The sequence below is a fragment of the Lepidochelys kempii genome, chromosome 19 (assembly GCF_965140285.1).
Source record: "Lepidochelys kempii isolate rLepKem1 chromosome 19, rLepKem1.hap1, whole genome shotgun sequence".
Lineage (NCBI taxonomy): Eukaryota > Metazoa > Chordata > Testudines > Cheloniidae > Lepidochelys > Lepidochelys kempii.
This window is the reverse complement of record NC_136398.1, coordinates 7,118,804-7,143,641: the sequence shown is the minus strand read 5'-3', so window position 1 is coordinate 7,143,641 and position 24,838 is coordinate 7,118,804. Positions and strand designations below refer to the sequence as shown.

Genomic DNA, 24,838 nt, shown 5'->3' with positions numbered 1-24,838 from the left:
CACAGAAACACTGAAAAAGAAAACCTGGGCACTGTGCTATTTTTTTAAAATTACATTAGCCAAAGCTGCCATGAGAAAATCTGATAAAAGGGGAAACCTTGTGAGATTTGCCAAATGGTTCTGACTTGTTCAATGCTTTGCTCTTGTCATTTTTCCTGTCAGCTGCCAGAGAAAATCAGGGCGTGAAGTTGACTCCATGTTGCTAGTATTTCATGTACTATACACAAGAAATATTTTGTCACCCACTGTTGGACTGCTTTATCAATGCTTTACATAGAGCATTTAGGTGAAACAGTTATACAGCACATGCTTAATAGTCCTTTAACACACAAAGCTACCCTAGACTAAACTGATACTTTCTCACTTAAAATGTATTCATTAATTCTAGTTTTCATTCAGCACCTTCCATGTAACCAAAAGAAAGAAAACCTGCCTGAAGCAAACACTCATGGCTGGACAAAAATTGGTTAAGGGATGTGGAACAGAAGTGTACTCTTGCATATTTGAGATGGTCTCTCCCATTAGGAGTTCTTATAAAAGGATGGTCTCCCACCCACCTGCACAACAGTTGAGTTTTTGTTTAGAGGGGTAAGTAACTAACAAGAACAAGAGCAAACATAGGCAGAGGTTTAAAGGCTGTCCGAGTACGTGTTTGAGGCTACAGAGTCCATTGACAGGTTTCAGAGTAACAGCCGTGTTAGTCTGTATTCGCAAAAAGAAAAGGAGTACTTGTGGCACCTTAGAGACTAACCAATTTATTTGAGCATAAGCTTTCGTGAGCTACACTCCGATGAAGTGAGCTGTAGCTCACGAAAGCTCATGCTCAAATAAATTGGTTAGTCTCTAAGGTGCCACAAATACTCCTTTTCTTTTTTGAGAGTCCATTGAAAGAATCTAACATTGCAATGGTTGAGTTACTCCTTCTCAGGGAAGTTGATTTTAGCTACAAGAGAACTACTTTTCCTCCTCCTCCTGGAGGAGATCCAGTTAAGCTGTCAAAGCTACAGAGAACTATGGGATGTGCCTAGGAATGATGAGATTCCTATGTATGTACTTACTATCACACAACTGACAAATTATGGAATAAGTCCCATTCCTCAATCACATACTACACGACAGGTCTTCTGTGGAGGAATGGCGAGAAGTGATGCTGAGCTCAGCACGGTCCCCTCCTTACACCCAGTACACCAGACTGAGACAACAAATAAGGCAATATGAAGTTCCACTCGTGAGGCACAGAGAGCTGCTCTGCCAGCTGCTCCACATTTGTTTGTTAAGCTTTTTAAATTCCCTGAAGTAATTTGTCTGAGATGTGTCACTTTAAATTTCTATAAATAACTAGATGGAAATAATAAATGTATTAAGTTCAATAAATGATCTTCATTTTCACTTGTCGATTTTACAATGTGTTGTTGTTCTGCCTCATGGACTAGGTTAGAACTACACAATGCAAAGCAATAAGCATAACTGCTATTTACACTGAGACAGCTGATGAGCCAAGAGTAGGAAAGGAGGCCCTTGTTAATCATTCACTCCACCTCATCCTATAAGGAAGGGAAGCTCCAGTCCAGCAACCCTTTGTTCTGTGCACTTGCCAGATAGGGTGGACATGAAAGCTTCATCTTTCTTCACTGCAATGACCCAGGCTATCTTGGTTAACTTGCCCTTTAAAAAAAATAGAAAGCCTCCTTGAAGAATTTGTTTAGCATAAGGGGACATGAGATCAGAACACATCCACTTAACTGTTGATAGGGTCCAAGAAAGGCCTTGTGCAGCAGAAGAGCCAATATGGACTCACAAGAAAATAGGTAAGCAACTAAGGAAGCATTCACATCAAGGCTGCTATTAAACATATGGAGGAAGCTACAAGTTCTCTCCTTGCTGTTCGTTCAGATTTCTCGACTGTCTTCACTTCAGAGCATCAGACCAGCTCTCCAACTAGAGCAAGCTGGCTCCTTCAGTTACAGTGCTGTTATTCCTAAAACATGGGTAGGAAACCAGATTGCAAGAAAGGGCAGAGGACAGGAAAGGACTCACACACACACACACACAGGGTCGCATCAAAAACAAGAGACATTTAGAAGTGCAAATTATTTATAAACACTATCAACAAAGTGCAAATCTACATGTAACATTTCACAAAGAAAAGCTATAACCAAAGATGACAAACAAGGGAGGCAAGTAAATTTGAGGAATGGGGAAAATAGTCTCTTAATTGATGCCAACTTGATGTGTCAAGCCAGAAGACTGCCTTTGTCAACCTTCATAAAAAGGACATCGACCACACAGGTGATTCCAACATTAATGGTGTCCTAAGGGAACCTAGCAGTTGCTCTAAAAAACTTAAAGCTTCGTTGTGAGCCCAGGCTCTGGCAAAAAGATTTCCATTCTAAATTGCATCATCCAGCTCCTGTAGCTGAAGCATTATATCCGTTAGATTTCTCGTTCGGTGTGACTTCCTTTTGAACAGTGGGGACACCGCTGTTTGTCAGCAGCTCTCTGGAAAGCTTGCTTTTGTTTCAAAGAAAAATACTGATAAGAAATGCTACAAAGAGTTACCTGTACAGAACAGATCACATCTTTAATTTGTATTTAAAAAGGAGGTTCTGAAGGTCTCCAAAACAAAGACACACAAAATCCTCATACTGGCCTTATTAAAAAACAGAACAATCCATAGATCAAACAGCTAAGCTACAGGACAATTAAAAACGAACTTTAAATGTAGAAAAAACAGAGCACAGTCCCTCCGTAACAAGCAGCTCAGACATTGGAGGATGTTGTGACAGAGCTACGCTGGAAGTGGTCAGGAATGTGCTGGAAGCGACGGTGGTGGGCCAAGTTCCTGCTCACCCATTCCTTAAGGCTGCACTTTTGGGTGGGTTTCTTGGAGAACCTTGGGTATTTTCTGCAAGAACAGAAGGGGAATAAAGGTAACAGAATAATTAAGGCAAATATGGTGTGTAGGAGCATGCATACAAGAGCAGCAGGAACAGTGGCTAATTTGCAAATGCCTTCCCTCATCCCGTGGCACTTGCAGACACCTTTCTATTGCCAAAATTTTTAAAAGAAAATTATCTTGCCACGCTGCTATGTTAGGTACAGTAGAAGAGGAGTCCTTCTAGGAGCATTATCTAGTGCTTTCTGTTACCCTCCTTGCAGAGATCTGTCTCTCCATGGCCTGCCAGAGAAGTCTGAAGGTTGCTCAGTTCATGACAGTTAAATGAGAAGTAAATTCCCACAGAAGGAGCTGTTGTCATGCAAATATTGCCATTTCTTGGATCTAGCACATTCTGAAAAAGCTGCTGGCTTTGGTCAAACAAAAACCCTCAAAAATACTTCCTACAAGGACTTAAAATAAAACAAGCAAAAAAATTTCCACAACACAATTCCATTTTCATTAACTTGTTTATAACACACTTTCAGATGCAGGAAAACAAAGCTTTTCCATATTAGCTGTCAGATGCTGCCTTCCCCCTTCTGCACATAGAGTTGGCTCCTCTTGAGTCTTTTCATTTGGTCTGGGCAGATATATTAGCATGGCTAGGAAATAATATTTATTAACTGCAGAGCCATCTGGGGAACCATGAGACATTGGGTGGGGTCACGCTTACAAAAAAATTAACTATCAATATAGTTATTTAAGAGAAGGAAAATTCATACCAACAGCTTTTCAGTTCTACAGCAGTGGTTCAACACAAGTTATTGTGATTAAACAAGCCTAAAACAGCAAAGTGGCCTGGCAGTTTCAGTCCTGAAAGACTGGTGTCCATATTACAGGTCACCATCACAACTCATTCCTGTGTTGGGAGCCTCTCTGAAGAGTTGGAGATGGAGCCGGGGGGGGAGGGGGGGGCAGGGAGCGGACAGAGAAGGGGGGACCTCCTCTAGGGAGGACAAAATTCAAAGTAAGTGTTACACTGGCAAGATAACACACAAACATTGTTACCAGATACTTGTGTTGTCACCTTGATTTGGCTTGAAATTTTGTTTCCAGCAGTGTCAGTCAGGTACTTCTGGTGAGCATTACATTCTGAATAGATATTTAGAATCCAGGACACCTTCCTTCTCAAGTTGTAACAATTTCAAACAAAGGTCAGTGTTCAGGCCTTAGCTACTTCATATTCTTAAAGTGAATTTTAAAAAAGTCAAAACAAAACGCCTCCAATGGAAATAAGCTCCTGAACAAGTTACTTTGTAAAGCCTATTTCATTTCCCATTGTGAGAGGGGCTTTCCTCTGCTCCCTCCCCTCCTTACAAACATTTGATGCCATACCTCATGGTGAGGTCTGATGGATGCTGCCATCTGCGGTCCTGGGTTTGGTACTCCCTGCTGGCAACCTTATCCATCAGTGCGTACAACTCATTTAAGGCATCTGCAATGCAGCAAAGTAAGGAGTGAATGGGAGACCGCGCAGGCCACATGAAGCTGGAAAAAAGACAGCAGCAGCATGGGAACTCTGGCCCCAGCTCGTAAGGTTGCTCCTGGTCTTACACCACGGGACAAACAGAGTCTGCCCGAAAGACAAGAGGTCTACACGTCCATTTTCAGGGACACTTGTGCAACATTTCCCTGGAAGCAGAGAAGAAGCAGACACCTGCTACTGACATGAGTAGGATACTACTTGCCCATGATGCTTGCCAAGTAGCGGACTCAGCTCCTCACTGCAGTGACGGTCCACTGCAAGGATCCATTCGCACATGTCTATAATCAGAGTGTAGCAAGAGACATCCCTGTCCACAATCACTTACATCTGAAAAGGATGTAACATTATTGCTCATGCAGCAGGGTTACCTACTGCACAGAACAAGCCCTTTCAGTAGATACAGTAGTTCTCCAAAGGCCTCACACCATGAATCCTTGGTAAGGGAATGCAACGGATGGTTTGGCAAGATACATGAGACTGTGTGTCCAGGTCACAAAATAGCTCAGACCATATCTGCAATGCTTGTACTCTTGCCCACTCCTCGCTTCAGTATCTGATAATGCAGGCTGAGACGACATACTGCACACTACTTGTGATGCACACTACAGCAGAAGTCTGTTGTTATGATGTTGCTACCAACAGAAAACAGTGCCCTTCCTCAACCAACATGAACGGAGGTATTTCTCCCATCTTGCTACTGTAGTCATGTTGCTAACACTAGGAGTGGTTCTACATGAGACTTCTTCATTCCACAGGAAGTGACTGCCTACTGAGTGCATCTGTGTAGAGTGGCCCCACCTCTCTTTCACCCACTGGAGCATCAGCTTCTGTTTGAAGTGACCAGTCCCAAGTCTGACAAGAGGCCATTCATTTTTAACTGCACACTTCCTAAAGATGGCTCTTTGAAAGTCCACAGTCTGTGTTCAGCCAGTATTGTTTACGGAGAAACGCAAAGTGACAAAAGGGCTAACAACATGCAGACACCCTCCATGCACACGTTGCAGAGCTGTTAAGCCCAGACAGCAACTCACCCTTTGAATCCATTTAGATTAGAGTAGAAGTCCCTGGAAGACTCGTGATTTCTTCCAGTTTATCTATCTTAAGCAACTTCCCTCCTCAAGTTCTTACTCTTTCTACACCAGGGCCCCTGACCGAGTTTCAGTCATGCCATCTTTGGGCCATCCCCCAAACTTTTTGCCAGTACGGCTGATGTAACTTGGATCTATTTGCTGTTCTCAGCTGCTGGGGACAGAGCGCAGAGGCACTCTGGCCAGATCTCCTTACCTGCTGAAAGCCCTAGTACACTGGCGCAGTAATAGAAGACTGGTGTAGAGCTGTTAAGTCTTCTGTACACCAGCCACAGATTAGGGGAATGCAATAGTCTGTTCAGCTGGCTTTCCTTCTGCTTTACCCCAATGTGAAGCCAGAAGAAAAGGTCAGAATCAGGACCATAGTTTTATTTATAAGACAGAAATTGGTGATTGATCTTTTCCATAAGGGTCTTCTGTCCATCCCTCACTCCCTCAGGGCCAGTGCAGGGTTTTTCCCTACAGCAGAGCATCTCAAAAGTGTCATAGCATGGAGCACATTTTAACATGTTTTATGGACATTTCTCCCACGCATTCACAAAAACATAAGCTACTTCCCTTTCCACTGGCAATCACAGCAATTGTTTCCATAGAAGAGTAACATTAAGCAGCCATTTAAGATTTGTAGCTTCTTTTAGCAGCTGAAAATGAGAGCCAACACCATGTAACTTGCCAATTCTCCAGACTACCAGTGGTTCTTGGATCACAGTGGAGAACCAATGCTGTACAATAGAAATAATCCCCTGCTTCTCTTTATCAGCATCTGATCTCCTTGGAATTTTTGGACTCTTCAAATACTTGGCGCTTCTTGCACTACTTAATCCAAAGATCTCAGAGTGCTTCGGCGAAAGCAATAAAAATTGTTATTGTTATTTACAGATGGAGAAAGGGGAATGGAGGCACAGAGACGAAGTGACTTGTTACGGTCAGTCTGCATGAGAGTCAAGAATAGAACTTGGATCTCATCTCCCAGGTCTGTTCCCTGACCACTGAGTTATTTTTCTGCGCTTACAGATATATTCCCATGCCCATCCTCCCAAAATAGCAAAACGGGGAGAAGCTATACATTTACATTCAGATTTTCATAAAAGCTGAGCCCTCATTTAGATACCAAGAATCTTCAACTGTTCTCAGTGGGAAGTTCTGGATGTTGAGCTCTTTTTGAAAGTCTGGTCACTAGTCTTAAACTTCCCTTAAAAAATAATCCAGCCCCCTTACTTGTTGCGTTTGGCTTCCCACTAGAGAAGCTTCTGCTTTAATGCTGGGCTTGGCTTAGGGGTGGGGGTTGGAAGGATGGAGGTAATGCTACCGTGGAACAGCTGAACGTCCAGAAGCTTCCCCTACCCCAAACACAATTTAAGTCTCATTGTGAGTAGGCACCTTTCCCAACCTGCTGTACAAACAGAGCCCATACACTCTGAAGTCCAAACTTATCCCCCTTCCCAGGATTTGAATTTATTATGGGTTTGGGTGGGGTTTTGTTTGAAAGAACCAATTCAAGCCTTCTTCCCAGACTTGATTGGGATTAGGATTTCTCCTTCAGGAAAGCTCAGCCCACACCATAGATCCTCTCCCTGGAAGAGCACTCCCCCATACTTTATATCCAAGAGCATCAGTGAAATCAGCAGAACCCACTTAACCTCTGCCCTTAGGTCCCTTGTATGACTTAATCCTCCTTGTCTGCAACACTTCCCAAAAATCTGCAACATGTATTTAATAAAGATAGTTAACCTTCATAAATTAAAGGTATTAAATAAAATCAGGTCCTAAAAATTCCCTGAGGCACTTCACAAGTTGTCTCCTCTCTCTCTGCCCCAGAGGGTCCAGCTTCATCATGTTTTTGCCCAGCTGCCAATGGCATGATCGAGTTGGGAAGCATTACAACGCAGATTGTGTGTTTCCAGAGAGGCGATAAACAGGTCACCTCCAAGTGGAGGCAGCCCTGTGTTCCTAATACGCTGTGTCAATCTGCCCTTGGATAGAACTCCTGGTACAGGTTTACTAGCAGAGGGGCTCTTAAGGAAAGAGGCTATTAGACGCCAGATTGGAAGAGCTAGTATTGCTTTCCAGGTACCACACAGCTTACAAGCCTGAAGAGAGTCCACGTGACGCCATGAACGTTGTCTGAGCAGCAGGTGGTGCAAGCACTATTCAATATGCATAATTATGTCGTCAATACCCTGCAAAGGCAAATTTACTGAACAATGCTGCAAAAATCAAGAGAGGGATATACAGAGGGAGAGGAAAAAAACCTCACCACTAAATTTGTTCTTCACCTGCTCTTTAAAAAAAAAAAGGGGGTTCTCAGCTGTTCTGTATTCTCTCTCTTATAGACCAAGACGAAGTAACAAAACTGGGTGAACATTCAATGCCAAGAGCCACAACAATAGTCACTTCCAGTTATGAAACTAGGGAGCCTCATCACGAGTGACAAATGATTCTGGACCAAACTGAATCCACAATGAGGATCTCGTCAAGAAGGATTTGATTCTATTTACGGTTGAATGAAGACCAATAATGAAGTTTGAATACTAAGCTAGTGGTCAGCTGGCAAAATTTCTTTGTGGTCAATTATGGACAGTTTCAGCCAGTCATTTGGAAACAGATGTTCAAATCACATCACAATTTTACATCCGCTAGGACACAGCCTCTGCAGCATTTAGATTCATGTGGAAAGCTGCAAACAAATCTATTTCATTGGAAATATTCTATTCCCTAGTTCCTGGAGGATATCCATAGACCCAAAGCCACAGGTTTATTCTGCACAGGGTCAGTTCACTTTGCCAAACAGGGAAAAGTTAGCTCAGAAAATGGACTCCTTCCAAACTATCCAATATCCATAAAGACTAAATGGTTGGCAGTTAGTGCAGCTGTTACTGTTACCTTTAAGTGGTTTAGCCCACAAAAGCCACCAACATGAGCACAGAAAAGTTTTATTTGTATAATATTGTGCTGGGTGCTATACAGACAGGTAAAAAGACAAGTCCCTGCCCCAGACTAGCTTACAATTGAAACAGGCAACATACAAATGATGGACAAGAGATGTGCTACAACAAAGAAGTGTGGGGGAGATTATGCTGAAGAGTGTGAACAATTAAGTTAAATGCCAAAGTACAAGTGACAGCCTACAATACAAAAAAAGACTAAAAGTGGTGGCATAACGAGGTATTACTTTCAGTCACCTGGTTGGTTACCCCTTCCCAGCAAAAGGCACAGATCTGGTGGGCTTTCTGGCCTAGATTCCAGGAGGAATTACTCACAGCTACAATACATGTGCTGTGGCTCCTTGACAGGGTTTGATTACAAATTCTCACTGGGTTTATGTGTGTATGGAGAAAGGATCTTATGTGACTCAACTGGAAAAACCCTCCCACCTGTCACGCTACATTCCAAGCCTAAAGTTATTTGGAACATTTCCACTAAGAAGCAAAAAGATTAGGTGCATCACACATAACATTCTTCCTCAGTGAAATGGAAGATCCTGCCAGCCTCGTTCATCAGGCTCCTTCCTGACTTGCTACGACTCAGAGATACACCTTGCATTTTTAATTTCAAAGGAGGAGAAAACGGGTCATAATTAGTTTTCCTCGCAGAGTCCCCTCTGCATTACGTATGCGATATTCATAGACTGGAAAGCAGCCCCATGGCTCTGCGGCTGTTTGCACTGCCCAGAGAAGTGGCGGCTCCATGTGAGCAGCGACACAACTGTCAGTTTCTTGAAACTCTCAAGAAGGGCCAGTTACCGCACCCATGAAAAGCCTGACGAACGAACACAGTTTGAGACCATCTTTGTAAGCCGCAAGGGCCATCTTTAACCTCTGGAGTTTCTCAATTCCACCCACAATTCCTTTAGGGGTAGCTCTTCATCTACTATTCATGTTTGCTCTTTATGTGTAGATTCTTCTTTAACCTCTGTCTGCAATAGCTTTTGTATGACTGATCTGAGAGATGCACAGCCTAAGAGTCCTGGAAGGTATTTGCAGGAATTTCAAGCCTTACTACTTGGCACTTAAGTTAAAGGTTTCACAGTTTTAAGTTCTATGCTGCCAGCTAGGAAGAATGGCCTCCCATCACTAATCACCATCAGAGACAAGCGCCCGTGTCTACCTCTCCCATTTTGCATTTTATGGCCAATTTATAAGTGCAATGCCCTCACTGCCCAAAGTGCCAATTTTTGACAGTGTACCTGCATTCACCGCACAACTTGAGCACGTGCATCAAACTCCTTGTCTATCGCAGCTCTTACAGGCAGAGAAGCTGCTTCTGAGCTTGTCCCAAAGTGGGGGTGGTTACATATTGGACCCTAAGTTCCCTCTAAGCTGCGCGGCCATGCAGCAGCCTATTAAGCACCGCGCAGGCGCTCAGGGGAGAGATGGCTCTCCCCCAGCCCCAACCCAGCCCCGGCAGGGGAAAGGCGCCCTTTCCCCAGCCTCGGCCTGGATCTGCCATGGTGGGGTGAGGATCTCCCCCCAGCCCAAGTGTTGCTGCGGGGAGAGAGGGCTGGGGGGCATCCTCTCTCCCCACCATAGCCCTGGGGCAGCCTGCACCCCAAACCCCTCATCCCCGGCTCCACCCCAGAGCCCACACCCCCAGCTGGAGCCCTCATCCCCCCGCACACACACCCCAACCCTCCGCCCCAGCCCTGAGCCCCCTCCCATACTCCAAATCCCTCGGCCCCACCCCCACCACATGAATTTTGTTATGTACACCAATATGGAGATGAGTTACACATGATCTCCATATTGGTGCGCATAAAATTAATTCTGCGCATCCGTGGGAAAAATTGGAGGGAACACGGATTGGACCCCACAGTTTCCATAAGTGGAGCAGGCAACATTATTCTTATTGCTACCTAAAAAATAATATCTGAACCAACTTTGCTGAATGCAAACTGACAAAATTTGGTCCTTTTGGTTTGGTCTGTGCCTTCCCCTCACCCCATCCCAATCCTTACTGCAGGTTACCTGGTGTAGGATCCATGGAATTCTTTACATGGGCACGCACACATTGGATATAAATACACTTCTTTTGCTCAAGTTCTGCTTCGGAAATGCATATCCGTTGTTTTGGTCTTTAAAAAAAAGAGAAAAGTTAATTTTTCTGAAGTACCTGTCAAGCAAGGCTCCATGTAACAAACAGCACCATGATTTCCTGTGTGGCGAATACAGATGGAAGGTCCTTATAGCACTATTCTTTTGGACACACTAGTTGTAAGAAGGAGATCTGGCAAGCCACTCCTAGGAGCAGGACAGCTGACAAGTCTGCTCTCAGCCTGTGGGAAGAGGGGATGCTTGTCTCCCATTAGCAGTGACCTACAGAAAGCTGAGGAGTGACAATGGCAGGAAGCACCAAAGTCTGATTGGAGTGAGACTCAGAGCTGAAGCAGGTGGAGGGAAGGGAGTAGCAAATCTAGGAGTAAGAAAAGATCATGTCAGCATCTTTCCCCATGTCACAGACTGCCTGCTTTAAAGAGGGTGGGTGAGGTAGTATCTTTTTATTGGACCAACTTCTGTTAAATACAAGATATTTCCTCACCCACCTTGTCTCTGATATCCTGGGACCGACAGGGCTACAACAGCACTGCATACTGCCTGCTTTGATAGTTAACATGCTTCCCTATCTTTGGTCCGCAGTATTGTTGCTGCCATCTGCTGGAAACCAAAGGGATAAAGGGGAACAGTGACCACAGCAGGTGTTCTCACACATTCATAATATGAACTACATCCTAATAGACACTGCCTCTCAGACTCAGGACAGCTTGGATCACCTCCCCTCCCATTCACAAGTAACCCTTGTGACAACTACAGCAATCGCTTCCATGGAAAATATTACCTAACAGGGCATTAAATAAATTTACTTGCAATTTAGCAAAAGTGGAAATGAGAAGAGTTATTACCCTGTGAGCAGCCAACTCTCCAGACCCCTAGCGAGTGCTGCACAAACCAGCGTGAGAATTGCTGAGCTAAGGTATGTTTAACATGTTACCTTTCTTCCACCTGTGGCACAGGAATGACTTTGCCTAGCTTCTTCCCACAGGTAGTGTCTTCCCCACAGTTCTGGTCTAAGACTGCAGAGTTTGACTGGATAGAGGAGGAGAAAGAGGATTAGCCTGCAAGACACTCCTGTGTCCATTAAGATGTATTATTTTCCTATAGAAAAGCTTACTTATTGTGCAAGGCTGCAAACCCATGTATGCACCCTGATATTGCTACTGACAACTGACCTATAATGTTTAAATAAAAACGTGTGTGATCCATCCACCCTACTGCTTATTTGTTCTGCTTCACAAGCTTATGGCTTTGTTGAAAGACAAAAACATTTCACTTTAAAACATACTGATTAAAAAACATTTTCTATTAAAAATACTTAGGCAAGGCTGCTTTATAAGAGTAAAGAGACAGAGGTGTGTGCTGTTACTTTAAGATTCTCTGGTGATTCTTCAACAGACATGGATTCCTGGCTCAAATCTTCCTTTTGGGAGCCAAAGGTCCCTGATAATCCATTGTCTGTTCCTTTGGAAGGGTCCTGATTTAAGACGACATTAGAGGTTTTTGGATGCAGTAGCAGTACAGGTGCTGTATTCTCCACTTTGTCCTTACTTTGACTATAGGCAGGGTCAGGAGAGTATGTGGAAAATTTTGTGTGCGCATCACAGAAGGAAGAGGATTCTTTGATTTCTGATGGCAGCTTTTCCACATTATCCATGCCCCCCCTGTGCTGCTCTTTAGAAACCAGGGACTCAAGGGACTCTTCAACAACCAAGCTATTAGAACTGATTTCCTCATACTCTATACTTTGTTTGCTTGCATTTTGTAGATGGTCATCTCTTATTACTTGTGAAGCTTTTTTGCCAGTTTTCTCCAAGCCATCATCGCCTTTCGGCTGATCTACTGAATCTGCATCAGTTGGGGAAAGACTTAGAGGCCCCTGAAGATCACAGTCAAATAGCGTACAAACGACTTGATTTGATTTCAAGCAGTCCACATTCAAGCATCCTTCACCCTCAGAATTAGCTGTTTCATTCTCAAGAATTCGAAAATATCCAGTATTAACTGAAGAGCCGGTCTGAGATAGAGACTCGTTACTTACTAACTCATCTATGGTCCTGAATGTCGTCTCTGTGCCTTCAGGGGGGACTGATGCCCAACTACAATTGCTACTCACTTCCTTCTCACTTTGCCCCCATACATCTAGAGTCACTAAAGCACTCTCTCCAGTGGAGTTCTGGTCATCTCCTAAGCAATCATCTGCTAACATTTCCCTACACTCTTCCTCGGTATAATTGAAGGGAGAGTTCCCTTGCTCATCATCTGAGGGTTCCAGCAAAGAGTCATCTGGCTCACTATCATCAAAACATCTAGTTGTATCCACAGAAAGGACTACCGCATTGTCTTCTGGAAGACAAACTCTGATGACAATGTTCTCCAGCTCAGTATCATCCAGACAGCCAGGGAAGCAGGCAGAATCTGGGGAGCATAGTGGTAGTTTCTTTGATGGACATGGAGTGCTACAATAATTACTCAAGTGGCACTGTTTCTTAGCAGCTGATTGCAGGGGCTGATCCTCCTCCAGCAAGTCTAAGGGCCTTTTAGTCCTGTGGATTGTATCATTAACAAGAGTCACTTTATGATTAGGATATACACCAAGCCCAGAGGAATGTGGAGAGCTGTCTTCCATGATGCCGTTGGTCTCTGTATTTAAGTGACCTCACTGCTTCTGCTTTGGCCACTAGAACCAAGGGCAGAATAGGTACCAGTGTTTACTGAGCCTCTAATCAGCCTATAATGTGCTTCACTCTTCCAGAAAGTTAGTCAGTCACAGGATGGATCCCACTTGCCTGCAAAGAAAAAACAACATAAGTGAACTAAAGGAGTGTTTCTCACCTGTTCGTATCTCAGCTAATCTTACTCCCTTTGCAGTCCCCTCTGTCCTCTGGAAAAACAGATGTACACCTCTCCACCTTGGGCAAGTTAAGTGTTGGATTTTCACTTGGCCCAGAACAGCTTACACTTATCCTGTGACTGATCCATGTTAGAAATACTAGTCACTTTGAAATCTAGGGCATTCTGCTGCCTAACTTTTAAGGAAAAAAAGTATTGCACATATTTTGCCTCTGTTGTTTCTCTTAAATTTAGTCCTTCCTGATGCAACAGCAAGGGAAGAGCCTATCAGCATCCACTCTTGGAGCAAGTAGCCCAATGTCTGAAGATACCTGGCCTCCATAGCCTTCACTCCTGGCTATTATAACCTTTAATAACTTTTATTTAAGTCATAACAGAGTGAGCTTGCTCACGCTATTCAAACATCAGCTAGAGAACTACAGCCTGTAAGCCAGACAAGCTAATGAGCAATCCCCCACATAGAGAGGGCTCACAAGTCAGAGGTCTAACTTCAACAGCTATATTAGCCAGCACTAATAGAGTCTAAATCATGAATACAGTGACCACTGCATGCGGTTTTCTTTTAAGCTGTTGATATAATCAGTGTAACATGCCTCAAAAAAGACTGTATAAAGAAATATTGTATGTTTTCATAGCACCTTTCATCCAAGGATCATAGAGCAGTTTGCATACTAAATGAAGCCTCAAACCTTTCCTCCCTCTCCAGTGAGATAGCATTATATCATTTTTAAATAAGAAAACTAACAAACAAAAGGGTTAAATAATATAATATTATAATGTTAATCCTTTTAATGGGTAATAATATTTCTTTGGATGTGCTCTTAGATTCGTATACTTACACCCTTCCTTGAGGACCTGGTGCTGAGAGACAAAGGACCAGCCCTGCCTCTGGCATGCCAAACGAATCTGATGGTCCAAGTTTCTCAATGCCCGAGATGGATGGTAGACAATGTTGCCTGATTTAAGGAGGTTAATATTATCATTTTAGATAATCTGGGTTATAGGCTCACCAGTTAATCTGATTAGAAGATAATAAGGTTCTTGTCCCAGAACCAGGCTACACAGAGTTTGCAAGGACACTTGGGATGTACGACAAGGATGCTCACACTGAGACAAATGTAGCCTTAAAGACTTTTATTGAGATAAATGGAATAGTAATCAAATAGTAAAATAATCAGAGTTACAAAGGAAATAATATTGTTCTAGAGATATATGTGATATTATGCACTATAAAGCTTTTGATTAATATACTCAGACCCTTCCTTGATAACCTGGTATGAGATAAAGGACCAGCCTTGCCTCTGGCATACCAAGAGAGTTCAGGTCCAGGTTCCTCAATTCAGGAGTGGGAGGTGCATTGCTTAGGAGAAGCTAAAGAGCTAAGAGCTATAGAAGACTAAAGAAGCTAACTTAGAGTTTTACTTAACTCACTGACGTAAAACTTACAATTAAGAACTAACGGACTAATAAACAAAAGGATAATAAACTAAGAATGAAGAAGCTTCCTTGGCACAGTTGGTCACTCCTCTTACAGAGCTTGAACACTTGAGCCCTCCTTCTATGTCCAAACTTAGTTTCCTCACCCACAAGATGCCAGGGTACACTTGCTCCAGAGGCAGGTATGTTCGTACATACTGATGACACACATACATGTTAATGACATTAGCTCATTCTCACATTTGTTATTTCCGTCCTAACCGGTCATTTCCAAGTTCTTTGTGGTGTACCTGTTAAGTTTAAAGAGGGTATGAACTTAGGTAGCTCTCCTATGCCAACCTGCTTCAATGCATCCTTTATCTACATTAAAGGTCGCAACCATATATGGACCTTATGGTTTAGCTCACCACCACCTATTTAGGTGAAAGGTCCCAAACATATGTACGCTAACTTTGCCTTAGCTCCGCATACAGGATGTGGCCTGTAGGTCCCTTGTGTTACAGCCAAAAATACTCTAATATAAATCTATAAACCTAGTATAATAAAACAAATAATCAAGCACACAAAAAAATAAGAAACCCATAAGAAAAGCTATATAGGCAAGCAAGCAGACTAGCCCTGTAGGCTACAATAACAATAGAGCTGAAGGATCATATGATGGAAAAATACACTAATTCAACATGCTGGTTTGCCCTAAGCTAATGCTCAGCCTTCCATGCCCAAGTCTAACTTCCTCACTCTCAAGATATTGGGGTGCACTTTTCCTATAGCTTAGGATATTAATACATATTAATGCCATTTAGCTAACTGTCATATCCGTCACTTCTTGCTCAAGCAGGTTGGCGGTTATCATTTCCATGTTCCTTTGGTTGCCATTTACCCTTAGGTTTCAATTCCTGCCACAAAGCAAGCTATTCCTAGTTCCCCAAAATCTAAGGATAACCATCAGGCCATTTATCTACGCCAAAGGTGGCAGACCTACTATACTTATGCTAACTTGTTTAAGCTAATATCTTACAGCAGTGGTTCTCAACCAGGGGTACATATACCCCAGGTGGTATGCAGAGGTCTTTCAGGGGGGTAAGTCAGCTCTTCTAGATATTTGCTTAGTTTTACAACAGGCTACATAAAACACACTAGCAAAGTCAATACAAACTAAAATTTCATACAATGACTTGAAAATTTGAAAGCAAGCACTTTTTCAGTAATAGTGCACTGTGACACTTTTTGTCTTTTTATGTCTGATTTTGTAAGCTAGTAGTTTTTAAAGTGAGGTGAAGCCTGGCGTAGGCAAGACAAATCAGACTCCTGAAAGGCGTATAATAGTCTGGAAAGGTTGAGAGCCAGTCTTACAGGATACAGACCTGTACGTTCCTTGCCTTTATTACATTCAGCTATAATGCAAGCCAGCCCTATAGGCTACAACAACAAAGTAACGCCATCCTCTTCCTAGGCCTGCTATGCAGATGGCTAGCCCCATAGTATAGCTACTAGACCAGAATCTATCCCAAATATATATACTTATTAAAAAAGAAAAATAGATAGAAATACACTACATATAGGCCTCATTAGCCAAAAATACCCCACAAACAAAACCTGTAGTAGTTTTCCTGAGCAACTCTTGATTTCATATTTTCTTAAACTCTTACTCTGTAAGAATATCATAGTCTGGGAACCTAGTATTCATCTGACTCTCTTCAATCAGTTAGTCTCAATAGTGGGAGGTATTTTCTGTCCCCTTTGACCAACTGGGATAAAGAAACACCTTTTGTCCATACTCTTCACACTTTCTATTGGTTTGCCTGCTTACTGGGACTAATGAGGAGGGGTTTGTTAGGGAGCTACACTATATAGAAGAGAAAATCAGGCAGCCCTGCGGCTTAAAGGGCTTCTGGCTACCATCCCAGTCTAAACACAGGAAAGAAAGGAAATACAGAAGGGAGCAGCCACATATTTAGAAGAAAAAGGGGAAAGTAACTGATATGGTAGTCTGTACTTGCACAATGTTTTGCAATTCAGATACAAATATTTTAACAGAAGAAATAGAGCAAATAAAAAGAAAACTAAGAACTGGTTTGGGTCCTGCAGGGTACTGCTCTGTGGTGGACTACTCTATTACAACAATAAACACTTGAAGTAGTAGAACATATGGAAGCTATCCAAGATTTTACTAGAACTGTTTTAGCAAAACACGTTCAAACATATTTACCTGCTCCGTTCATAAAATAAAGATAATTTCTTTAACTGCCATCCCTGCTGACTCACCTTTCCATCTGAAAGCCAACCTGGGTACTGTACTTTCTGCCTCACACATCAACAGATTGTGCAATCAGAATTTAAGTAACAATGCTATTGTTGATACGTGAACCAGAACAGAGTCCAGCTCCTTGCCCCAGGGCTGCGTTGACTCTGCAGGACTAACTGAAGTAAAAAAAATAAACTTGTTAGTAAAGTAGACCTGACTGAATACCCACAGGGAGTGAGTCTGCTGAGTTAAGAAGTCCATTTTCAGAGTAGAACCATGCTTTAAGTTGTAGGGGACACCTGCCATTGGACAAAGTTTAAAAAAAATGTTTCAAGGCTCAATCTCTCTACGTCCTAGTAAAGAAAGAAATAGGTTAGAAGAGACATTGGCAGGATGTTAGCTGTAAGTAAACTCAGAGAGCAAAGATGAAATGTAAAAATATTAAATACCGATATGGACTGTAATATCGCATTTTAGTAGCTATGTAAAGTGAAATCCTACTCCTTTACATCAAAGCTATACGCAATTCAGACCCTTAGATCCCTTGCCTAGACTTCAGTTCTATTCACACCTTTTTACTGATCTATTTCCTCTGTAAATACCTATTAGCCTTTGTAACCTTGATTTTTAAATGTTCCCAATTAATATTAAATTGTCAAAGATAAGGATACATTAAATCAAACTTAGTTTCCAGGTCCGAGGCTCTAGGTTGGGTACAGACAATTTAATTTAGCAGTGGACCCTGGAGGACACTTTGAACAATAGAACTTGAGAAAAATTATTAGTTAAGCAAACAGACATACAATTACTGTAGCATTTACACAGGTACTAAAATTATACTCACATTCAAAGATGGAATGGTGTATGAGCTGATCAGCCTACTGACAACAAAATGAAGTATAGCTTTTATAATCAGGTAACCTAGCTGTATGCTTTTGGTGTTAATTGGAGCTTCCTCCAAGTTAGCAAAGCTACTCCTTTTGTAACTTATTAAAATACTAATTAACATTAAATCTATTACCATATTCACATTCTGCCACTTCTTTATTGGCTCTTTACATTACAGATTATTTAAATTAACACCTGCACCAATTTCCTTTCCATGCTATCAGTATAGATAGCATTTTAATAAAACATTCCAAATTCTCAAAAACACCCATTAAAAATGGCTGCTAAAACCAGTTATAACCGCAACATAACTCGAGGTCATGTCCTTGCTACCTTCCATTTTCCCATCTTGCTATCTCCAACTTATCTCTAACTTTTATTTCCACTAACAAGCTCAATTTTTCATACTCCTCCATATTTAGCCTAATTTCTACTTATTTTTTAACCTAGCACATTTTATAGACTACATCTTCTCCCTTTGTAGTTTTCCTTTCACCTGAACAGCACCTACTTCAATTATCACTCATTTTTGTTGAGCCTTTCCTCTGACCTCTTCCAATTAAATACCTGGTTTTCCACCTTTCCTTCTGCCAGCTTTACCCTCATTTCTAAAGGCAGCCTCAAGGTATAAATATCACATCCATTTTTATTTTCTGTTTCTAGAGTCCACCCAAGGGAACAAGTCTCTCTTACATTACCTAATCCATTTCTTATGCAGAAATTCTCACACACACAGAAATTCTCTTTCTGGGGAGCAGAGGTCTCTAAAGGAATGGGCATTTAGTGCCCATAGATCTCATTCTATTTGGGGGCAATCAGGAAGAGGGAGGGAGTACCAGGAGGCAGTATCGCCCCAGTCAGAGCCCTTGAGAGGTGGGCTCTGACTGGGGAGTGGGCAGTGCCCCTTGTAGCCTTATTAATGGATTGGTGGTTAGCTAATTTATATTGATCAATCACTTAGACCACAATGGTCAATGAAGGTTTGGTCTCCTGAGGGCTACAGCATCAGGATGATGATCATCAGTATCATTAGAATAAAAGATGCTAGAAGCACATAAGAAACAACTGCAAGTCTCTTTATTAAAAAGTGCACTAAGCAGACGAACAATCCCACAAACACTAAAATACAACAGATAGAGAAAGAGTGTGAAGTTTAGCCCTATGATTAGCATCACTCACATCTCCTGCCGGGTAACCATAGAGAGTCAAAAAGAAAAGGAGTACTTGTGGCACCTTAGAGACTAACCAATTTATTTAATAAATTGGTTAGTCTCTAAGGTGCCACAAGTCCTCCTTTTCTTTTTGCGAATACAGACTAACACGGCTGTTACTCTGAAACCTGTCATAGAGAGTCAGTGATTATCTTCCTCCTCCTCATCAACACCACCAACACCAGTGGTTGCCATCCTAGCATCTCTCCTCTTCTTTGCCCCTCCCTCCCCCCCAGGCTGGCTCACCTTTTATTGAATCATGCTTACACACACTAAGACTCATACATATGCATATGCTTCCAATGCCTTTTTCCTCATCCATACTTCCACATCCCACTAATTTAGGGGCACCTCATTTCTCATTGGCTATCCCTTAGTTCCCCTTACTCTCATTATACTCTCTGTAAACTAGTTCCCATAGTAACCTGCAGAATTTCTCATGATGTTACAACTGGGTGCCTCGGGGTCTAGACAAGTACACTGTGGTCTATTTTCCCTAACATCACCCACTGGCACATTCTTTACAGAAACCTTGTAATTTCACTGGTACAGGGTTATTCCTGGGCCACCTTCTTATGCCAACGCTCCTTAGGCCTAATATGGCTAAGTGAAATCTTATAGGCCTCAACTTGTAGGCCCCATCACCCAACATTAATTTTTATGTTTCGCTCTATATCTTAAATATACTTAATATCTATTATTCTTGGCTGCACCCTCCTGTCCAGAGTTCACCTCAGCAGGGGGACAAGGGGTGAGGACTCCCCCTCCTCCCCATTACAGTCCATCTGGAGGGGGAAGTTGTGGTCAGGAACCCCCATTACATCCCACCTGGAGGGCAAGGGGGGTCAGCTGTGGTTGGGGTCAGGGCTCCCCCATCACATGCCACTCCTGCGGGAAACCAGAGGGCCCTGCACCCCAACTCCGCAGTCAGACTTGACTCTCAGTCAGCAGGTAACAGAAGGTTTATTAGTCGACAGGAACACAGTATAGAACAGAACATGTTAGCACGGAAATCAGTGACTTTCAGACAAGTCCATCTTGGGGAGAGGGGAGCCCAGAGCCAGGGCTCTGGCCCTCCCCCTGCGCCCCAAGCCAGCCGAGACAGACTCGCTTCCAGCTGCCTGGCCCCTCTCTGCACAGCCCTACAACGTCCTTCTTAAGGAGACGGCTACACGCCATCACCACGCTGTACCCAAGTGGTCAGGGACTCACAGGCCTGCGCTCTCTCAGCACACCACGGTCCATGGGAGGAACCCCTTCAGTGCCAAAGCCCAGCTGGGGGAGGGGGGGAGCGGCAGTCAGGGTCACAGCCCAGCTGGGAGGGGGGGGGAGCGGCAGCTGGGGTCAGGGCCTCCCCCCCTCCCAGCTGGATCACAGTCAGGGTCACAGCCCAGCTGGGAGGGGGGGGAGCGGCAGCTGGGGTCAGGGCCCCCCCCCCCTCCGGTCCAGCCCAGCTGGGAGGGGGGGAGCGGCAGCTGGAGTCAGAGCCCCCCCCCGTCACAGCCCAGCTGGGAGGGGGGGAGCGGCAGCTGGAGTCAGAGCCCCCCCCCCCGTCACAGCCCAGCTGGGAGGGGGGGAGCGGCAGCTGGAGTCAGAGCCCCCCCCCCCCCGTCACAGCCCAGCTGGGAGGGGGGGAGCGGCAGCTGGAGTCAGAGCCCCCCCCCCCCGTCACAGCCCAGCTGGGAGGGGGGGAGCGGCAGCTGGGGTCAGAGCCCCCCCCCGTCACAGCCCAGCTGGGAGGGGGGGAGCGGCAGCTGGGGTCAGGGCCCCCCCCCCTCCGGTCCAGCCCAGCTGGGAGGGGGGGGAGCGGCAGATGGGGTCAGGGCCCCCCCCCCTCCGGTCCAGCCCAGCTGGGCCCCCCCCCCTCCCGTCCAGCCCAGCTGGGAGGGGGGCGAGCGGCAGCTGGGGTCAGGGCCCCCCCCCCCCTCCGGTCCAGCCCAGCTGGGAGGGGGGCGAGCGGCAGCTGGGGTCAGGGCCCCCCCCCCCCTCCGGTCCAGCCCAGCTGGGAGGGGGGGGGAGCGGCAGCTGGGGTCAGGGCCCCCCCCCGTCACAGCCCAGCTGGGAGGGGGGGGAGCGGCAGCTGGGGTCAGGGCCCCCCCCCCCCGTCACAGCCCAGCTGGGAGGGGGGGGAGCGGCAGCTGGGGTCAGGGCCCCCCCCCCCCGTCACAGCCCAGCTGGGGGGGGGGGGAGCGGCAGCTGGGGTCAGGGCCCCCCCCCCGTCACAGCCCAGCTGGGAGGGGGGGGAGCGGCAGCTGGGGTCAGGGCCCCCCCCCCCGTCACAGCCCAGCTGGGAGGGGGGGGGAGCGGCAGCTGGGGTCAGGGCCCCCCCCCGTCACAGCCCAGCTGGGAGGGGGGGGAGCGGCAGCTGGGGTCAGGGCCCCCCCCCGTCCCAGCCCAGCTGGGAGGGGGGGGAGCGGCAGCTGGGGTCAGGGCCCCCCCCCCCCGTCCCAGCCCAGCTGGGAGGGGGGGGAGCTGGGGTCAGGGCCCCCCCCCCCCGTCACAGCCCAGCTGGGAGGGGGGGGAGCGGCAGCTGGGGTCAGGGCCCCCCCCCCCGTCACAGCCCAGCTGGGAGGGGGGGGGGCGGCAGTTGGGGTCAGGGCCCCCCCCCCCGTCACAGCCCAGCTGGGGGGGGGGCGGCAGTTGGGGTCAGGGCCCCCCCCCCCGTCACAGCCCAGCTGGGGGGGGGCGGCAGTTGGGGTCAGGGCCCCCCCCCCCCCGTCACAGCCCAGCTGGGAGGGGGGGGGCGGCAGTTGGGGTCAGGACCCCCCCCCCGTCACAGCCCAGCTGGGAGGGGGGGGAGCGGCAGCTGGGGTCAGGGCCCCCCCCCCCCGTCACAGCCCAGCTGGGAGGGGGGGGGAGCGGCAGCTGGGGTCAGGGCCCCCCCCCCGTCACAGCCCAGCTGGGAGGGGGGGGGCGGCAGTTGGGGTCAGGGCCCCCCCCCCCGTCACAGCCCAGCTGGGAGGGGGGGGGGCGGCAGTTGGGGTCAGGACCCCCCCCCCGTCACAGCCCAGCTGGGGGGGGGCGGCTGGGGTCAGGGCCCCCCCCCCGTCACAGCCCAGCTGGGGGGGGGCGGCTGGGGTCAGGGCCCCCCCCCCGTCACAGCCCAGCTGGGAGGGGGGGGGGCGGCAGTTGGGGTCAGGGCCCCCCCCCCGTCACAGCCCAGCTGGGAGGGGGGGGGGCGGCAGTTGGGGTCAGGACCCCCCCCCCCCGTCACAGCCCAGCTGGGGGGGGGCGGCTGGGGTCAGGGCCCCCCCCCCCGTCACAGCCCAGCTGGGGGGGGGCGGCTGGGGTCAGGGCCCCCCCCCCGTCACAGCCCAGCTGGGAGGGGGGGGGGGCGGCAGTTGGGGTCAGGACCCCCCCCCGTCACAGCCCAGCTGGGGGGGGGCGGCAGTTGGGGTCAGGACCCCCCCCCCCGTCACAGCCCAGCTGGGGGGGGGCGGCAGTTGGGGTCAGGACCCCCCCCCCCCGTCACAGCCCAGCTGGGGGGGGGCGGCAGTTGGGGTCAGGACCCCCCCCCCCCGTCACAGCCCAGCTGGGGGGGGGCGGCAGTTGGGGTCAGGACCCCCCCCCCCCGTCACAGCCCAGCTGGGGGGGGGCGGCAGTTGGGGTCAGGACCCCCCCCCCCGTCACAGCCCAGCTGGGGGGGGGCGGCAGTTGGGGTCAGGACCCCCCCCCGTCACAGCCCAGCTGGGGGGGGGCGGCAGTTGGGGTCAGGACCCCCCCCCGTCACAGCCCAGCTGGGAGGGGGGGGGAGCGGCAGCTGGGGTCAGGGCCCCCCCCCCGTCACAGCCCAGCTGGGAGGGGGGGGAGCGGCAGCTGGGGTCAGGGCCCCCCCCCCCCGTCACAGCCCAGCTGGGAGGGGGGGGAGCGGCAGCTGGGGTCAGGGCCCCCCCCCCCGTCACAGCCCAGCTGGGAGGGGGGGGAGCGGCAGCTGGGGTCAGGGCCCCCCCCCGTCACAGCCCAGCTGGGAGGGGGGGAGCGGCAGCTGGGGTCAGGGCCCCCCCCCCGTCACAGCCCAGCTGGGAGGGGGGGAGCGGCAGCTGGGGTCAGGGGCCCCCCCCCGTCACAGCCCAGCTGGGAGGGGGGGAGCGGCAGCTGGGGTCAGGGCCCCCCCCCCGTCACAGCCCAGCTGGGAGGGGGGGAGCGGCAGCTGGGGTCAGGGCCCCCCCCCCGTCACAGCCCAGCTGGGAGGGGGGGGAGCGGCAGCTGGGGTCAGGGCCCCCCCCCCCGTCACAGCCCAGCTGGGAGGGGGGGAGCGGCAGCTGGGGTCAGGGCCCCCCCCCCCCGTCACAGCCCAGCTGGGAGGGGGGGAGCGGCAGCTGGGGTCAGGGCCCCCCCCCGTCTCAGCCCAGCTGGGGGGGGGGGCGGCAGTTGGGGTCAGGACCCCCCCCGTCACAGCCCAGCTGGGGGGGGAGCGGCAGCTGGGGTCAGGGCCCCCCCCCGTCACAGCCCAGCTGGGAGGGGGGGGAGCGGCAGCTGGGGTCAGGGCCCCCCCCCGTCACAGCCCAGCCGGGAGGGGGGGGGGCGGCAGTTGGGGTCAGGGCCCCCCCCCGTCACAGCCCAGCCGGGAGGGGGGGGCGGCAGTTGGGGTCAGGGCCCCCCCCCGTCGCAGCCCAGCCGGGAGGGGGGGGCGGCAGTTGGGGTCAGGGCCCCCCCCCCGTCGCAGCCCAGCCGGGAGGGGGGGGCGGCAGTTGGGGTCAGGGCCCCCCCCCGTCACAGCCCAGCCGGGAGGGGGGGGCGGCAGTTGGGGTCAGGGCCCCCCCCCGTCGCAGCCCAGCCGGGAGGGGGGGCGGCAGCTGGGGTCAGGGCCCCCCCCCGTCACAGCCCAGCCGGGAGGGGGGGGCGGCAGTTGGGGTCAGAGCCCCCCCCCGTCACAGCCCAGCCGGGAGGGGGGGGGCGGCAGTTGGGGTCAGAGCCCCCCCCCGTCACAGCCCAGCCGGGAGGGGGGGGCGGCAGTTGGGGTCAGGGCCCCCCCCCCGTCACAGCCCAGCCGGGAGGGGGGGGCGGCAGTTGGGGTCAGGGCCCCCCCCCCCGTCACAGCCCAGCCGGGAGGGGGGGGCGGCAGTTGGGGTCAGGGCCCCCCCCCGTCACAGCCCAGCCGGGAGGGGGGGGCGGCAGTTGGGGTCAGGGCCCCCCCCCGTCACAGCCCAGCTGGGAGGGGGGGGCGGCAGTTGGGGTCAGGGCCCCCCCCCGTCACAGCCCAGCTGGGAGGGGGGGGCGGCAGTTGGGGTCAGGGCCCCCCCCCGTCACAGCCCAGCTGGGAGGGGGGGGCGGCAGTTGGGGTCAGGGCCCCCCCCCGTCACAGCCCAGCTGGGAGGGGGGGCGGCAGCTGGGGTCAGGGCCCCCCCCCGTCACAGCCCAGCTGGGAGGGGGGGGCGGCAGTTGGGGTCAGGGCCCCCCCCCGTCACAGCCCAGCTGGGAGGGGGGGGCGGCAGTTGGGGTCAGGGCCCCCCCCCGTCACAGCCCAGCTGGGAGGGGGGGCGGCAGTTGGGGTCAGGGCCCCCCCGGCCAGAAGTCGCGCGCTCCCTCCCTCGGGGGAGACTCACTCACCCGCCGCCATCTCAGACGCGACCCCCGGGCTCCAGTCGCGACTAACTAACGCGAGCTCCTTAGGGCTTTGGGGGGGGCTCGCAGGCTCCGCCCC

The 24,838-nt window shown here is 49.3% G+C and overlaps 1 protein-coding gene across 10 annotated transcripts; it reads right to left on the bottom strand.

The window, feature by feature from the left end:
• Positions 1-2,076: 2,076 nt before the first annotated feature.
• On the bottom strand, positions 2,077-24,833 carry S100PBP (S100P binding protein). Of its 10 annotated transcripts, none has more exons than XM_073317742.2 (7): positions 24,745-24,828; positions 17,940-17,976; positions 11,930-15,140; positions 11,498-11,592; positions 10,477-10,583; positions 4,274-4,373; positions 2,077-2,905 (listed from the first exon to the last, which is right to left on the bottom strand). In XM_073317742.2, exons 3-7 carry the CDS (start codon positions 13,187-13,189, stop codon positions 2,761-2,763), a joined length of 1,707 nt encoding a protein of 568 aa, XP_073173843.1. In that variant the 5' UTR covers positions 13,190-15,140; positions 17,940-17,976; positions 24,745-24,828; the 3' UTR covers positions 2,077-2,760. The 10 variants fall into 10 exon arrangements, with proteins under 10 accessions (XP_073173843.1, XP_073173845.1, XP_073173850.1 ...); XM_073317744.2 differs by having other exon boundaries at positions 11,930-14,369; XM_073317749.2 differs by having other exon boundaries at positions 11,930-13,349.
• Positions 24,834-24,838: the final 5 nt, after the last annotated feature.

Bases quoted from the DNA above. Each gene is read 5' to 3' on its own strand.
- S100PBP (XM_073317746.2), bottom strand. From the start codon at position 13,189: ATGGAAGACAGCTCTCCACATTCCTCTGGGCTTGGTGTATATCCTAAT. The intron at 10,584-11,497 runs GTAACATGTTAA...TTTTTTTTAAAG, and splicing joins GTGCCACAGGTGGAAGAAAG to ACCAAAACAACGGATATGCA. The intron at 4,374-10,476 runs GTAACCTGCAGT...GCTGCATTGCAG, and splicing joins TTCCATGGATCCTACACCAG to ATGCCTTAAATGAGTTGTAC.